The sequence below is a fragment of the Sceloporus occidentalis genome, unplaced genomic scaffold (assembly GCF_023333645.1).
Source record: "Sceloporus occidentalis isolate IW3139 unplaced genomic scaffold, rSceOcc1.0.p SCAF_47, whole genome shotgun sequence".
Lineage (NCBI taxonomy): Eukaryota > Metazoa > Chordata > Lepidosauria > Squamata > Phrynosomatidae > Sceloporus > Sceloporus occidentalis.
In genome coordinates this window covers 2150556-2167957 of record NW_028317027.1, presented here as the reverse complement: position 1 = coordinate 2167957, position 17402 = coordinate 2150556, and the positions used below count along the sequence as shown (strand labels likewise).

General features: G+C 40.2%; 1 protein-coding gene across 5 annotated transcripts in view; it reads left to right on the top strand.

Annotated features, from left to right (window-relative positions):
• Positions 1–15523: 15523 nt before the first annotated feature.
• Positions 15524–17402, top strand: part of LOC149289192 (inositol polyphosphate-4-phosphatase type I A-like) — a 30446-nt gene continuing 28567 nt past the window's right edge. For all 5 annotated transcript variants that reach the window (XM_089490806.1, XM_089490804.1, XM_089490805.1 and 2 more), the window contains exons 1-2: positions 15524–15617; positions 17117–17161. In XM_089490806.1, the coding sequence (XP_089346932.1) occupies positions 15524–15617; positions 17117–17161 (139 nt within the window). The remainder of the gene's footprint in view (positions 15618–17116; positions 17162–17402) is intronic.

The window sequence follows — 17402 nt, the reverse complement described above, 5'->3', positions numbered from 1 at the left end:
ATAGAGAATGTCTGTCCAACACATGAGCTGGAGACTGGATGTGCCTCCATACAGCCATTTATTTATTTATTTATTAGTGGCCAAAGAAATACGAGAATGGAATTATAACATGAAACGATGCTGTTATACCGGCAAATGCACTTAGCATTTAGAAAAAAACAAATCCCTCAATATGCTCTAAATTCAGATCTCTGGTGCTCTCTTTTTGCTCGTCTTGCCTACATTTCCAGTGTATTTTTTTTTATAGGACTAATACCTCATGCTGGATGACCAAAGACCTCTGCACTAGGGCACCTTGGGTTTGTGATTAGAAGCGTGTACTATTGTACACATGGGTGTACTATTTTTCATTTACAAGTAAGTTGATTTTAAGCAAGGCACAGAAACCGAATTCAAGAAGCTTCTCCTTTTTATTGGTGTGGAATCCAACTTCCTTTTCTGGTGATGTCTACTTTCCTTTGCGGTTTTAGAAATATGATTACCATTGGTAGGTGTATGGTTTTTTTTTGTTTTTATTTTTGCACGTGGAGAAAACAACAAAAATCAAGAATATCAAAATGTAGACTTAAAATATCAAGAATACTAAATCAAAATATAGCCTTTTTTATCTATATATTTTAAGTACAGTTGGTTCTTGGTGGGTCGCTTTACCAGCTAGATCTTCTTTTCTGCTTCCACTTCTGCAATAATAGAGACCTAGAGACCCTTTTTTTTTTTTCTTCTTTTCCTGAACAAGCAAAGTAGTTTGAGGAAGAAACTGCCCTATAGTAACAGTAACATTACATTGCCAGTCTAAGTAAATGTACATTTATTACAATAGAGAGACAAAAAAAATCCCTTTTGCAGCCTGGTATAGTTTTAGGGACCCAAAGCAAACAAACTTGCTCTTTTGTAAGCAAGTTGGAGACCCTAGGCAGTTGCTTAATCTGCTCTTGATCTACTTCATATTAACCCCTTAAGGACAATGGGCGGTCCCTAAACCCATTGAAAACAAATCATTTTGAGCCCGTACATGTACGGGCTTTGTCGTTAAGGGGTTAAGGTCACTGACTCCACCATCCTATGCAGCCCCAATGGAGGATGCATATTAAATACATTTAAAATCCATTCTTCAAGCTGTAAAATAAATATGATCACTCGTTGTAGCCCCATAAACCTTGTTGAGCTAGGGCTGGAGATAACTGGTGGTAGGTTTACCATATTGGTGCGGGCAGCAGGAGATGTGTTCAGCCAAATAGACTAATGTATATAGACTAGGGCTGCAACTAACGATTATTTTAATAATCGATTAGTTGGTCGATTATTTTTTCGATTAATCGATTAATCGGATAAAAAAAAACAATATGCAAATTTTTCGTTTATTTAAAATAATTTAATGAACTGGATGTTGAAAAACACCTTAAAATTTACATTAACATTCTTATTTTGTTATGATGTAATAAAAAACAATATTTTCAAAGTACAAGAACCCAAACACAATATTTATGAAACAAAATAACCCCAAACATTCTGAAAAGAGGTGGACTATTACTGTTTAAGAAACTTTGCCCCAGCCCTGGCACTTTGCACCCAGCACTTTGCACCCAGCTCTTTGCACCCAGCCCTGGCACTTTGCACCCAGAACTCAGTACTTTGCACCCAGAACTCAGTACTTTGCACCAAGCCCTGGCACTTTGCACCCAGCCCTGGCACTTTGCACCCAGCACTTTGCACTGTGCCCCTGCACCCAGTCTCCAACTCTGCCCTGCACCCAGCCCTGCCCCCACATTCTGCCCTGCCCCCACACTCACACCCTGCACCCACACTCACACCCTGCCCTGCACCCAGTCTCCCACTCTGCCCTGCACCCACACTCACACCCTGCATCCCCACCCCCACTTTGCCCTGCCCCCACACTCACAACCTGCCCTGCACCCCCACCCCCACTCTGCCCTGCACCCATACTCACACCCTGCCCTGCATCCCCTGAAACCCCACCCCCGCGAATCGCTCTGTGCGAATGGAGCCACTCGCACAGAGCGAATCGCTCTGTGAGAATGCAGCCACTCGCACAGAGCGAATCGCTCTGTGCGAATGGAGCCACTCGCACAGAGCGAATCGCTCTGTGCGAATGGAGCCACTCGCACAGAGCGAATCGCTCTGTGAGAATGGAGCCACTCGCACAGAGCGAATCGCTCTGTGCGAATGGAGCCACTCGCACAGAGCGATTCGCACAGACATGAAGAATACTTACCTCCGGAACGCGTCACGTAACTAAAAGAAGGCGGAGACTGCAGAAGCGGGGAACGCTCGCGGAGGTAAGTAAACAATGAATCGATCACTCGATTAATCGATAACGGAAATCGTCGACAACGATTTCTGTTATCGATTATTATCGATTTTATCGATTCGTTGTTTCAGCCCTAATATAGACGCAGAATTACTCCAGGCATTTGCAACTGGGACCACGCGCAATTGAAATATGCACCGAAGTGTATGGTATGGCTGGACTGTCTCTTTATAGTAGCACATGCTTTTATTATATATTATATATAATTAATTTTTTTTTAATAAATGACACATAATAATAAAAAGGGCTTTTGTGGGGCTTAAAGTTGAAGTCTAAGCAAAAATAGAGCTATAAGATGTTAGTAACTACCATATGAAAAAATAAAGCTACCATATACGTATTGATGTGACGGTGTAACCCTTCTTAGGGAAATGTCCTTCTACCACATGCTGGTCCCGAACCCACCACCCACCTCAACACTTAAGACATAGATCTACCTTCACCATTATAGTTTTAGTTACAGGGACTTCTGAGTTGCTCTGTCTGAGACATTGGAACACCAACTAGTGGGATCTTCATAATGTTTCCAAAGCAATATCTACCTGCGTGATAAATTTGTGATCATTTCATACATCCGTGGTGAATGGTGGCCCCTTAAAAGATCTGCCTCCCACCTATGACATATATATATTATAGACTGTCTTTTCAAACCAGGTCACTGTAATATGGAATCATGGTATTATATAATACCATGATTCCGTATTACAGTGACCTGGTATGAAAAGACAGCGTACCAGGGGAGTATGAGTTTTAAATGTGATTCCGAAAGTAACTTGTTACTGTTTTGTTTCAGTCATTTTTTTAAGCTTTGCTTAACCCCTTCATGACAAAGGCCGTACATGTACAGGCTCACAATGCATTGTTTTTAATGGGTTTAAGGACAACCCATTGTCCTTAAGGGGTTAATTATAGCTAAACTGAGAGTTGCAAATCTTAAACTCAGTTTTGCCACCATAGCAACGGAATAGGATACTCTAATCAGTAAGAATAGTACATTGGTTCCTATGATAATACGACAACTTTAAAAACCTTGCCCCAAAATTTGGTACTAATAAGCCACCAAATCACCAAAACCCTTCTAGTGCATTATACATTATACTTGCATTAAATGCGTCTCCTGTGTTTTATGAAAGATGTTTTTTGTTTGTTACAAAAAAAGAAAAGTCTCCATATTTTTTCCCCTTTTAGCTGGCGCATGACCTTTCCAGTTGCTGTAAGCGTTCATGCAATAATTTACTGGAATAATTGCTTATTTTTTTGGATCCGAGGAACAATTAAGGAGGAAACTAGAAGGAAAGAAATGTTTGCATGATCTAAATTACTATTTTTGGCGAACAGCCGCCCTCCATTTCTTGCTTAATGGTTTCTGGTTATTAAGGAACTGCCTTGGTGCGTGGATTCAACTTCCAGGCCATGTAATCTTCCACTGGTGCTAATGCAGATGTGTTTAGTATGTGCCTTGGCCACGTTCCTTTTTCTCAGTCCATTTAAAATGCCACCATTGAGATCAACTCTGGACCCCGCAATGATGTTCTGTTCTGTTAGTAACAGACCCTTTAAATTAGATCCCTTAGCATTGTTTTGTTATGTGTTGGTATGAGCCCCTGTATTAAAACTGAACCAAGTGACCTCAAAATTAGAATGCACATACAGTGGCTAAACATGTGACGGTGGCTAGCAGCATGGTGACTACTCAACCTCTATGCTGTTATATGCCAGATCCAGACCCTCTGTGTTCCAATTTACATCTCAACTCCCTACCCACTCTCAACAAAGCACGTACCCTTCACCATAGAGTGGACAATGAGGACTTCTACATCCTCAGCACAAGGATGACCAACTATACGTGCAAAAAATAAAAAAACAATGGCGTATTGACCTATTTTTTTTTATTATTTTTTTTCCCCAATAACCCCCAGTGTGTGTGTTTTTGTACAACTTTGGGGTAAATGCTACTAGTTATCCTTTACAGACATCTTGATTTTACCTGTTTTAATCCAGTCACGCTTCAGGCCATTACATCTAAAATTTGCCTTGGTCGTAGCAGCTTCGTTGAAATAGAAATTTAAATAGCGTGCCCTACTTTACCAAGTCTCTAGAGTTCACCCTTCTCATAAATGTGGAAAATTGTTCTATTCCCATTAGATTAGTACAGCGAAGGAGAAAGTTGTAATTATTTGTACTAAAGTGTTTTTTATTATTATTGTGTATTATATGTACACACTGAGTACTATATTAGTTATACAGAGCTTTTGGGTGGTTTTGCCACTAAAGAAATGGTCTGTGGTTTGTTGAGTGAGGCTATTGTTTTACAAATGGAGTCAAATCTTGTTAATTCTATGCTGCAAGTACAGTGCTCTGCTTTTTAAAAGAAAGAGAGTTATCTCCAATGGGCTAATTCTCAAATGACTGATTCGTTGCATCCCCAGTTACATTATTTTTTGGTAAATACACAGCAGTTATATCCTTGTTGACGCTTAGAAAAGCCCCACTCTGCAGCTAAAGGAACACCCTGTACCCAGAATTTTTTCAATGGGATGCACACAGTGGCGTCGCTACAGGGGGGCAATTGCCCCCCCTAGGTTAATCCTTGCCCCCCCTGTTGCCCCCCTGCCGAATTTGGAATAAAGTCGCAATGCGACTTTAAATCCCGTTTTTTTTATTTATTTTTTAATATGGAGGAGAGAGAGGGTGTGGCCCGCGTACGATCGGCAGCCAGGGCAACCGATCTTACGCGGGCCGCAACCTCGAGCCCTGCTACTTACCTGTGGGAGGGTCTTCTGTACTGCATAGAGGAAGCGGAACCTAGCAGAGTTCACGTGACATCACATAACTCTGCTCCAGTCCTGCTTCCTGTGTGCAGTACCAGAGAACGCAGAGGGAGCCGCGCCCTCTGCTGAAGTCTGTGAGCGGCATCGAGGAGCTGCAGTGAAGGTAAAGGGGTGGGGAGGGTGTTTGAATGAGTATGCATGATTGAGGGAATTAATCTGTGAATGAATGAGTATATGAATGAATGAGTGTGTGTGTGATAGCATGGATGTGTAAGTGCTGGAACCTAGGCATGATGGGACTGTGATTGCTGTTAGCAATCACACTCCTATCATGCCAAGTCAGCCAGTACATGCTGAAACCTAGCTAGCTGCCCCCCTTGTGTATTGATGCTGCCAGCAGTATGGGGTCTGCATATCACAGCCCCCCTGTACCAGCGTGTACTGGCTGACTTGGCATGATAGGAGTGTGATTGCTAACAGCAAGCACAGTCCCATCATGCCTAGGTACCAGCATTTACTGGTTGCCTGGGTATGATAGGAGTGTGATTGCTGTGTGGGCAGTGTGGACGCCAGGGCTGGCTTTGGGGTGTGCAACCTGTGATCTATGCCTGTAATTTAGGGGGTTTTAAATATACCTTTTTAATGACGTGTTTTTATGTGAATTCCAATTGATCTATACCTGCAAAGCTGGGTTTTTGCGTTATTCTGTAGATCCATATCTATATATTTCCATACATTATTTATGTATACCTGCAAATACAGTATTTGTATGTCTTATTTAGTTGATTAATACCTGCAATGCTGTTTCCATGAATTTATTTGATCTATAACTGCAATGCTACGTTTCATATACTATTGTATACCTGCAAATACAGGATTTGTATGTCTGATTCTGTTTATTTGATATATACCTCCAGTGCTGAGATCACAATTGAATTTCAGTTGATCTATACATGCAAAGCTTGGTTTGTGTGTTAATGTGTTGATCTATACCTGCTATCGGCAACTGGGGCTAATATTAATATATATGGGCAGCATGGGCATCAATACACAAGGGGCAAAAACACTAAGGGGGTATAAACGACAATGCAGTGTGAAAAATCCATCCTGATGTAGATGTCTGTGACGTAGATTGTGTCCTGCTGTTTGTGTGTTTTTGGTTATCAGTGTAGCAGAGCCTGTCCTCGGTTGTGTGTGTATAGGTGTTGGTGTGGCAGAGCCTGTCCTGGTGTGTGTGTTCAGTTGTCAGTGTGGCAGAGCCTGTCCTGGTGTGTGTGTTTGGTTGTCGGTGTGGCAGAACCTGTCCTGGTGTGTGTGTGTCTGGGTGTCGGTGTGACAGAGCCTGTGTTGGTGTGTGTGTTTGGTCATCTGTTTCTTGGCACTTAACTTACAGTAGGAATTATTTAATTTATATTTATCCAGAGAAGAAATGCCCTCCTGAAGTTGTAGTGACTTCAGGGGACAAAACGTTCAAGGCCCTGAAATCATTTAGTGGAAAAGTTATTTATTGTGTTATAATATTTATTTATTTCAAAGATTAGTCGCACTCAATTGTGGCTTCAGGCTTCCCATGTTGAATGATCAAGTATTGTTTTAGCCCAATAACAAAAGTATAATTCCATAGCACATTACTTTTGGAAATTATGAATGCCCCCCCAGTTTGACTGTGGTATCTTGTGTGCCCCCCCTATATATTGTTTCTAGAGTCGCCACTGGATGCACAGCACACTTGTGTATAATATGGCATAGCGTAATCGTATTTATTTAATTCTCTAACCTGTTTTTAGGGCCGTACATGCCCAGTTTGTTCGTATACAATGACTTCATAGGACTTATGGGTGAAATGGGTCTATTCACCAGGGGGGTTTGCTAGAGAGTGGTGGTTTAAACTCTCTTCATTATGAGAGGCTGATGCCAGGGAGAGCTTCAATGGTCCTGTATAGTGTATAACTTACCGGTAAATAAGTGAGAAGTTTGTCTCCTCACACATTGAATTATGCTTAATGCGGCACCGGCTCAGCCCTTTAGGCTGAAAAACCCTACAAGTGTTTGCCTTTATTTCCGAATAATGAAACAAGTGAGGAGAAACCAGTTTGTTCCAAAACTCTCTCCTTTCAACTCTCCCTTTAGTGATTAGACGCTCTCCGCATCAGAGTCTTCGACCACAGCAGAGGATTCATGTTTTAACTAGCTCAACAGCTAGAACTAATAGACTGCGTTCGCCCCCTCCCCGTGTCAGGAAATAATTAAGACTTTTTTTTTCTTATATTTCCAGTAAATACAGGTAAGGGTTTGCCAAGTGATGCATTCATTGTTCATCACATTAACACCAAATTCAAAGTGTTCATCAATGCTTTAGGCCATGTAGCTCCCAAAAACTAATGTCGACACAGCAGTCACGATATCTTTTCTTAAAATAATTATTATTCTGTGGCATGTCTACAAATGCAAGAAGACTCTGTATCGGTCGGTGGATATCTGTCTAGTGTTTGCAGCACGCTTTTTTTCGTTGTTGTGAATTAACATTTAGTCCATACAGTTCCTATGGTGAGAGCAGCGGTTGCCATAGGATATGTAAATACTCTAAATATTTTCTGCAACGGAGACTTATTTCATATTACAGGGACATGATTTAAACCTATGGTGGTTGCAGAGTTGATGGTGTATATTCAGGCACCAGGGGCAGAATTTAACCCCCCCACACTTTAAAATGTAAAAAAACCTCTCCTTACCTTCTCCGCCGAATCGCTTTGTTGTCCCCGTCTCCTTTCTCCCAGCTCCACTTTGTCTCTTGCCTCTTTTTCTTCTGTCGATTTTCTCCGTCCACTTCTCTCCATGTCTTCACGCGTCTCTGAGAACCAGGCCTAGCAGAGCACTTCTGCAAAGGGGCGGAGCCACAGGGAAGCCTCTCCTCTTCCTCAAATCAGGGAAAAGCTGTGCCCGAAGGCTCCGCCCTTTTTGCGTAAGTGCTTCGGGAGGCCTAGTTCATGGAGAAGCCTACGAAGAAAAGACACAGCGAGAAGCGGACCAAGAGAGAAGGTTATTGAGTATATGTGAGTGCTGGAAGACACTTGGTTTAGGCATTGCACCCATTGCCCTCGTACATATTTTTTATAAACCTTTTATAGAATGCACCATTGCTTGCCTAAAGGGACACATTTCCCTGATGTCCCCTGATAATTAATCCAATGTAGGAGGTGTTAGGCCAAACACTACTCCCTGCACATGATACACTTCCCTTCAGTTAGCTTAGCTGTCAGCACATGTGGCGGGAGGTGGACCAGTCAGACCCCCATGTGGATGTGCGGCAAGCACGTTCCTTTCCCTTGATTGCCTGCTTAGATAATTGCTTTTTGTTTTTTCAAATGAATATTAATAGTAAATGGTGCCTTATTGTATCAAAAGCAGTTTTAATATGGATTAGTAACTTCTCTGCGCTACATACATCCTTTTTCAGAAGGTCAGAGGGATTTTGTTCTTCATAACACTTTATTATGCATTAGCGATATGCCTCCAAATAGGGTAAATGCAAGCCTGTAGCTTTTCTACTTAATATTTCTTTCCAAGCCTTTATTTGGAAGTGAGTCACTAGAATGAGTCACACTATGAACCAACAAATCTGAGACCGTCTATCAGACAGGATGCCAGGACGTTAGACTGCACAGCCCGTGTAGCTCAAGGAAGAGATACGAGGAACCACCAGGTAGTAGTTATGCAGCTCCAACTCTAGTGAAGCTCATCCAGCAATTGGCACATTCCAATTTTTTAGGAAGTTCTCAATGGCTAAACCGTTTTTCATTGTTTTACTAAAGAATATTACACTTTTCTAAGGCTATATTGCTGAAAACATGAATAAACTAGATTATCAGGAAAATCTTTATAACTATACGGTTTATAAGTATACAGCTCTATATAAAACCCCTGGAGCTGCATTTCCATAAAAATAGTTTTTGGCATCGTTTAAATTATTATTTTCCCCCACAAAGGCAACATGTGCAGTTTTATTGATCAGATAACAGAGAGGTAACAAGTGCATTATAATATAAATGGACATGTACAACCCATTAACAGCAGAAATAACACATTTAAATTCAAAGATCTAAGGCTCCGACTACTAATTGTTGTGTTGTAGAACTCTGCTTCTATATATTATGCTTCATCAAATTTCTACTTTGTATCCTGGTTTGAAATACAAGGATTATTTTCAAACAAACCCAGGATACAAAGTATACATTGTTTCTTCACTGCTGAAGATATTTTTAAAAAAATGCTTTTATATATATATATATATATATATATATCTTTTTTTTTGTTTGTTTTCCTTTTTTTTGGAAATTCACGTTCGTAGGAGTATCTCTCATGTGAAGGGTGTTCGCTGAAGTACGAAAGTGGGACATATTACATATTAGCTCTGTTGTCGTCCTTTATTTGTTCACTTGCTTTCAACTCTTAAGTGACTACATGGACCAGCCCACGCCAGAGCTTCCTGTCGGCAGTCTCCATCCCTACCTCCCTCAAGGTCGAGTCCGTCACCTCCAGAATATCTTCCATCCATCTTGCCCTTGGTTGGCCCATCTTCCATTTTGCCTTCCACGTTCCCTCGCATCTGGGTCTTCTCATAATGTGGGCAAAGTACTTCAGTTTTGCCATTAATACCATTCCCTCACGTGAGCAGCCTGGCTTTGTTTCCTGGAGTACGGACTGGTTTGATCTTCTAATTGCAATCCAAGGCACTCTCAGAATTTTCTGAATTTTCTCCAACACCACAGTTCAAAAAACATCTATCTTCCTTTGCTCAACCTTTCTTATAGTCCAGTTCTCGCAGTCATAGGTTACTACAGGGAATACCGTTATGCGGACCTTTGTTGTCAGTGTATTGCCAGCTTCCATTGCATATTAGGAAGGGCCAACCTCAGTGAGCTTCTCCTGCAAGAAGGGCTGACCTTACCTCCCATAATGTATGAATAACCAGAATGAGGAATCTGCACACTCCAAAAGAACCCAGGTGCTTAACTGTGCCAGGAAGGGCCAATTCCCCAGTAAATCCAATAGATAAATAAAGGCTCCAGGCACAACTTGAAAAAGACCTCGTTGTGAGGTTGAAACTTTGTTCTTTATCCCAATAAATCTGCCTGACGTTGGAACTCTTGAGTGCCTGGAGCCTTTATTTATCCCATAATGTAAGGACATTGCATTTATGTTAACTGCCTATATAAAATCAAAAGTGGCCACAAAAGAAACCACCAAGCTCAAGTTTGGAAAAGCAATGTCTCTCACTTCACCTTCCCAGAATTTAAAGGGCCAAACCATGTTTCAGTGTCTTATCAGCTTAGCTGCAAGTAGAATGGTCGTTTCAGCAGGAAAATCCTGTTGGATGCTACTATGGTTAGACTAGTCTGGACTTTATTATCAAATATAAAACGGCTAAAGCATTCATCTGTTTTTCCTTGTTATGTTCACAATGCCACTTTTTAGAAAAAGTCCCACATTACTACTGTAAATGCAGAAGAGTTGATGTTACGGGAGGGGTTAGAGGTGTTAAGTGTTGTGGCAGAAATGAACAATCATTTCCTCTAGTTTACTTTTGTTTGCCTCATTGTCGGGAAAGAAGATGTGTGGGTGGTAATTTTAATATTTGAAGAACTAGCAACTGGTACTGGCAGGAGCGTTACCTAGCAATTATATTAATAACCCTATTTTTTGGAAGTCGGGTGCATGTCGGAACTAGCATCGGTGTCCTGAAGCAGAAAGTGATTAAAGGGCCAGTCTAATGTCCCTGACACCCCCACAATACAAGAATGCATATTAAAGTAACCCCAACCTGCTGAGAGAAAATATGGCCTTTAATAAAATATGCAGATTAAAATAAAGTAAATGACACAAAACCTTCACTTTTCCTCTCACTGATATTATTATATTAATTATGATTAACAGCAATCTCAGGCATACCCAGATTCCAGCATGTACTGGTTGGCTGGGCATTGATTTTTTTTTGTCCAATTTTAGTGTGTAACCACACTTTTATTAAAAGTAACACAACAATATGACTTGGCATGATAGGAGTGTGATTGCTAACAGCAAACACACTCTTTTTATACCCAGGCAACCAGTGAATGCTGGAACCTAGGCATGATGGGACTGTGATTGCTGTTAGCAGATTGCTGTTAGCAATCACACTCCTATCATCCCAAGTCAGCCAATACATGCTGGTACAGGGTGGCTGTAAGTGCAGACCCCATACTGCTGGCAGCATCAATACACAAGGGGGGCAGCTAGCCACGTTTCAGCATGTACTGGCTGACTTGGCATGATAGGAGTGTGATTGCTAACAGCAATCACAGTCCCATCATGCCTAGGTTCCAGCACTTACACATCCATGCTATCACACACACACACAAATTCATTCATTCACAGATTCATTCCCTCAATCAGACATACTCATTCACACAACCTTCCCCACCCCCTTACCTGCTCTACAGCTCTCGAAGCCGCTCACAGACTTCAGCAGGGGGGCGCGGCCTCCCTCGTTCTCCCCACAGAGGAGGCAGGACTGGAGCAGAGAATAGACCCTCCCACAAGTAAGCAGCAGGGCTGTTGTGATCCTGGCTGCCGATCTCTCGCGGGCCGCACCTCGAGGTTCCGCGGGCCGCATGTTGGACGCCCCTGTCATAGAACATCATCGTATTGCATCCCATTGTCCAGTTGATCCGGGGAGGCAGGTTTTTTGGTAACGGTGTGGCAATTGTTTATTACAGAATGACATTTTTCTCTAGGATTCTGTGTTGCTCCAATTGGGACAACACTTTTGGGATTGAGGGGATAATGGCAGATTTCTAGTTGTGTGCCGGTAATTTACCTTCTAGGAAAAAGTAAATTTACTAACTTTCATGTGTGCGTGGTGGACATCGCCAGGGAAGATGAGGAATACCGCTAAGTCTGGAGACATGGGGGGAGAATTACATGTAAACAGGAATGCCTCAAAGAGACATGCATATGTAATCTTAATTTAACATGAGCTTAGAATACATTTGCAGAGAAGCCCTATTTAACATGATGTAATAGAAGTGGCCGAGGTTATCGGTAATGTTAGATGGAGAGTGGTGTGTGTGTGGTCACTGACTCTTATGGAAAGTTCCTTTTTAAAACTGCAGTGAATGTTAACAATTAATTGCACTCATTACAGCTGTTACCCTTTGTTCTTTTCTGAGTATTTCTGAAAGGGCAGCGTTTTGTCTTATACATTACACTGGCAGGTAAGTAGCGGTGTGGATTCATAATATCTAATGTCACTTTTTTTTTTTTTTACTTTTTTTTTTTTTTTGTAGTGTATACTGAATTTTTTATTTGATTCTGAAATGTGTGTTTGGAGTTCTGTATCTTATTAAGCACTTTGTAGTTCCATACATGGCCACCAGTAACATATAGGAGAAGAGTCAAAGGGCAAGTCCCGAAATGCAGTGATTGAGTTACACTTGAGGAGCCAAGATCTATTATTCCTCACTATGAGAAGACACATGCGGTGAATTTATCATCTACTTGGCAGTTCTGGAATGGGGAGAAATTTGCCTCCCCAAGAGTCTCTTGTTTTGCTCAATGGTAAATGTTTGACAAGATGAAAACGTTTTAATGTGCTATTAAAATATCAAACAAACAATTCTTCAAATCAACTGAACAGTTTTCATAAAAACAAAAATGTAAAACTAGTTTCCATCAACATATACATATGTGTGTGTGTGTGTATGTATATATGTATATATATATATATATATGTCTTATTTTCATGGCACATTTCCAGGTTTCATTTTATTGGAGGGACATTATTATTTTTGTCCATTTAGGCATATGTAATTAGCCGAAGGAAAATCTGTGACATCTGGCTTAATTACATAAATCCGAGATATCCAAGTGGCTGCTTCCAGTATGCAGATTATCGTATACTATAGTCATTGTTATATATATATATATATATATATATATATATATATATATATATATATATATATATATATATATATATATACACACACACAATTACAACAACAATTATTGGAGTTCATACTGACTGGAACATTTAAAGGGACCACTTGGCTATCGCAAGTTTTGTTTTAAAGCTACATTACAGGAATTTGATGGCAAATGACCATTTTGTCTATCTAGTCTGCCAAAAAAAAGAGATCCTAATCTGGTTGAATTCCTTGTTTGGAAGAACAATTCAATTACAAAAGTACCTTGGACCAGCCAAATGATTAAGACAACTGCTAAGTGTGAATAGCATAAATCCACGTGCAGACATATAAACTGTGTGCCTTCTTACATGTGTTATAATTAGCGCAGCATTCATCAGTGATACAGAATATTATAGAACCTAATGAGATTTCTGTAGGAAATCAAAATGCAGGTAAAAAAAACAGGTCTAATCAAACAACCTGTCTTTTTCTTTTTCACAAGACTATTTATTTTCTTTTTCAGTGATTGTACCAAAGTCAAAAAGAGCATAGGTACTGAAGGCAATGGATCTTGCTCAAGATGAATGAGGTGAGTAATGTTTGTTAGAATACTGTATGTGTAATGTTTATCAGAATGCGCATTTGAGTAATCTGAAACTTCCTAAATAAAAATGTCAGAACAGATGTATGTATAAACTAGTTACTCTCTACAGAAAAAGGGGCAATGGTGAAATGAAGTAAAAGAGCTAGAAATGCTGTTTTCCATAGCATCCCTGTTTCCATGTTAAATAATATTGGAGTTACACTTTTTAGGAATTGGAATTTTTCATGTAACGCCTCCTTCAGCCACCTTTACTTAAAGCAGGAAGCATACTACAGTTTGCCTCTTGCTCATGCTCAGTAGAGCTCTATAGTCAATGTGAGCTGATCCCCGGTTAAGATCAATGATGTGCCTTCACAAACGAACTCACACCCCGAGTTTTGACAATGCGTTATTAGCATGCCCGATAAAAATGCAACCTTACGTTTGTTACCGCAAATGTAAAGTTTTTACGTTGTCTACAATTAACATTCTGTACCTTGCCTGTAAACTTTTTTTTGTTGATTCTGTCGTGCCTGGATTCCTTTTACCTACGAAAATCAATAATTGGTTTGTCAAAATAACATAATTGGGGTTAGCAACAGCCAATCGCGTAACTGTGATCAGGGTCTCAATCAAACATGGTAATTGTAGACCTTTCCTTGTAGTTGAGACCGTTTAGTTTTTGCTTTTACAAGATAGGAATGGTCACTCATATTTCAGGGTCGTAGCCCACAGGGACCAAACTGGACAGCAGTATTGTGCAATTTGTATTTCAATATCCTTTTCGCTGTTCTTACAAGACATGCTATACCAACGCAGTGGATGACCCAATTTCCTGTACTGCGGTCCTGTTCCTTATTCGGTTGTATGCATGTCGCATGCTGGATATGATGAAATGAACCTTGGGGAGCAAGTTTAATCACTTCTGGTTTTATGTTAAGCGAAGTCACTAAATTTCCCACATGATCTAATTGTTTGGTACACAGGTGGCAACTGATTAAATAGGTTGATTGCAGTTTCTAATTAAACCATCGGAAATGTGTCAGTATAAAGAACACCTACAGATTTACTGGAAGCAGTTGTATTATACTAAATTTGGGTCCTTTGGTGAGAATTAAGAGGAAATTTAGTGTATTTTGTAGAGTACAATTTCTCTCCAAAGATTCAGTCCCTTTTTGTATTTGTCATATAACATATAATTTTAGTGCATTTATGTACCATTCTCGTTTCCTCCTACATATAAACCAAGAGAAATTCAATTATTGTAGAAAATGGTTTGTACTTAGTAAGCTATGTAGATACCAGTGTCCTTGCATGTGTTAGAAAATAAATGTTAAAAACACACACAAAGAAACGCGTTCCTTTATACATTGGTCCATGTTGCGCTAACACCAACACGGTCCCTTTTCTTGGGTAACTGAAACTGCCCGGCATCTTTTTGATTTGCCCCAGCCCCCCCCCCCCACCCCGGTGATATTCCCTCTGTAATAGGGTAACTACATTGGTTAATTTATTTCATGACACCCAGATGTTCAGATGTTGCTGAACAACACATAAAGTGCTGCCCTTGTACATGCGGAATGGATAAATGAGTAACTGATTCCCTTCGGTGAATTTGTACATACTGCAGGGCAGGCCCTGTCTGCTTGGAGCCAAACAAATTGAGTATGTGAAGCTTCTGTCCATGTAGTACAGAAGAGTTGCCTCTACAAGGATGATGTCCATTTAGGACCTCTGTGTATTTTAGTTGCTGCCACCATTTGTCCTCCATATCAAAAAACAGATTTAATGTCAATATTATTTCTGATTTTCTTTTTAGGTTTCCCAAATCCCAGGAACAAGAAGTTTTATCTCTACCATCTGGAAGGTGTGAGATCGCCCTCCTTATGACAAAATGACAGCAAGGGAACACAGTAGCCCGCGCCATGGAGTCAGGCCCCACTCCACCATTGATGTTACATCTGAAATGTTGGGATTATCATTGGCTGGTACTTGTTTTCCCTTTTAAACTTATTTAAATTGAATATACAGACACACTATAAAACACAAGTCACAAGTAATTCTGCCTTTCTTGCTCCTGATCCTAATTGTAACTTTCAGTATTCATGCTCTAAACAAAGAAATGAAAGAACAAGAATGAATATTGGTTCTTGCTGTTCACTCCATGTGCTACATTTCAAGTTGATTTATGTGAAAGTTTGCATTTGATATCAGTCTGCAATCCTAGGCCAGTGAAAGAGAAAATGCCTACAAAGATCAAGCAAACAATCCCGTTTTCTTGTTTGGTCAGGATGGGCTAAAAATCAAAGCAGATTACTGGGCTGCCAACACTGCCTTTGATATCAGGGTGGGGAAGTGGTGTCTTTTTCCACTCCTCTCCAGCTCTGCCCATGCCTCACCTCATAGTGTGTGTGTGTGTCTGTGTGTGTGTGTGTGTGTGTGTGTGTACCATTTACTCCCATAAACCGCAGGATGGGGCAGTATGCTCTTTTGACCCAGCAATGCATTTATATTCGTTACTGCCCTGGGCCTGAGCCAGGACAGTGTCTCCATTCACCCTTCTTATTGCTGAGCACATCAATATGATGTCATATCCAGGCACTCTGCTTCTTAAGGACCTGTGGCCCCTGGGAACAACATTCTATGGAATTGGACGGAACACCGGTCCAAATTTCTAAATATGATAAAAAAACCCTCTAAACTTTGTTGGAGGTGTGGTAAGGAAAATGGCACAATTTATGATATGTGGTGGGGATGTGAGGAAAATAGTGGAGATTTTATTTGAAGTGATTAACGAACTAGTTGGATGTAATATTGAGCCATCTCCCCAAATATTTATTTTCCGTATGGACCTTATGAAATTCCATAAAATACAGAGAAATCTCATAGTACAACTAATTTTAGCTTGTAAAATAGTTATCGCAAGAAATTGGAAAAATGTATTACTATGTATGTGTCTATTTTTTGTAGTTGTATAAAATTAAAAACATTCTATGGAGCCTATGCCAGCTTGGATCTCCCTTGTGCCTGGCCTATGGAGCAGAGGCGCACCCGGGAACCTAATCATGCAGTACATCGATCTGCCCACAGTATGGTGGCAGAGGGGCTGCTGGACAAATCTATTTTTTTTCCAACTGCCCCACTTGGATATCACAAATGTATTATTATGGATTTTATGGTAATATCTTTTTTTGTGTGTCGAAAGAAACTTATGAATTGCTAAACCCATGAGTTTCACAACGGATAAAGAAGTCTTTCAATCTCAATATCTGCTGTACAGAATGTTAAATATGTACACAGTTAAGCACATGTAGGCATATTTTTTGGGGGGGTTGTTCTATTTATTATTACAAAGGTTATTTTTGTTGTCCGGTCTTCTTCAAATATGTTACAGTGTATATTAAATATTTTTGTAAAATCTTTGTATTATAATCTTGACATTATTAAGATAAAATGGTTAGTAAATTTTGCTCCCTTATGTTTACAGGAAACTTTCAGGACCCTGATGAGCCAATATTAGAATTTAGTTTAGGTAAGTTGATTACATAACCTATCCACTGTCTATTATTATTATTTTATTTTGTAAATACTATGTGGTGTATTACATATGATATAGCCAGCAGAACTGAAGACATAAATCTTTCCTAAACGCATGCCCATGTTCTTTTGATTTGCCATTGTCATAAAGAACTTCCATAGCCTGAAACATGTAAAGTACATGCATAAGCCATTTCCCCTGTATTTAGTTATAGGTGGCACTTTTTATTGGGACA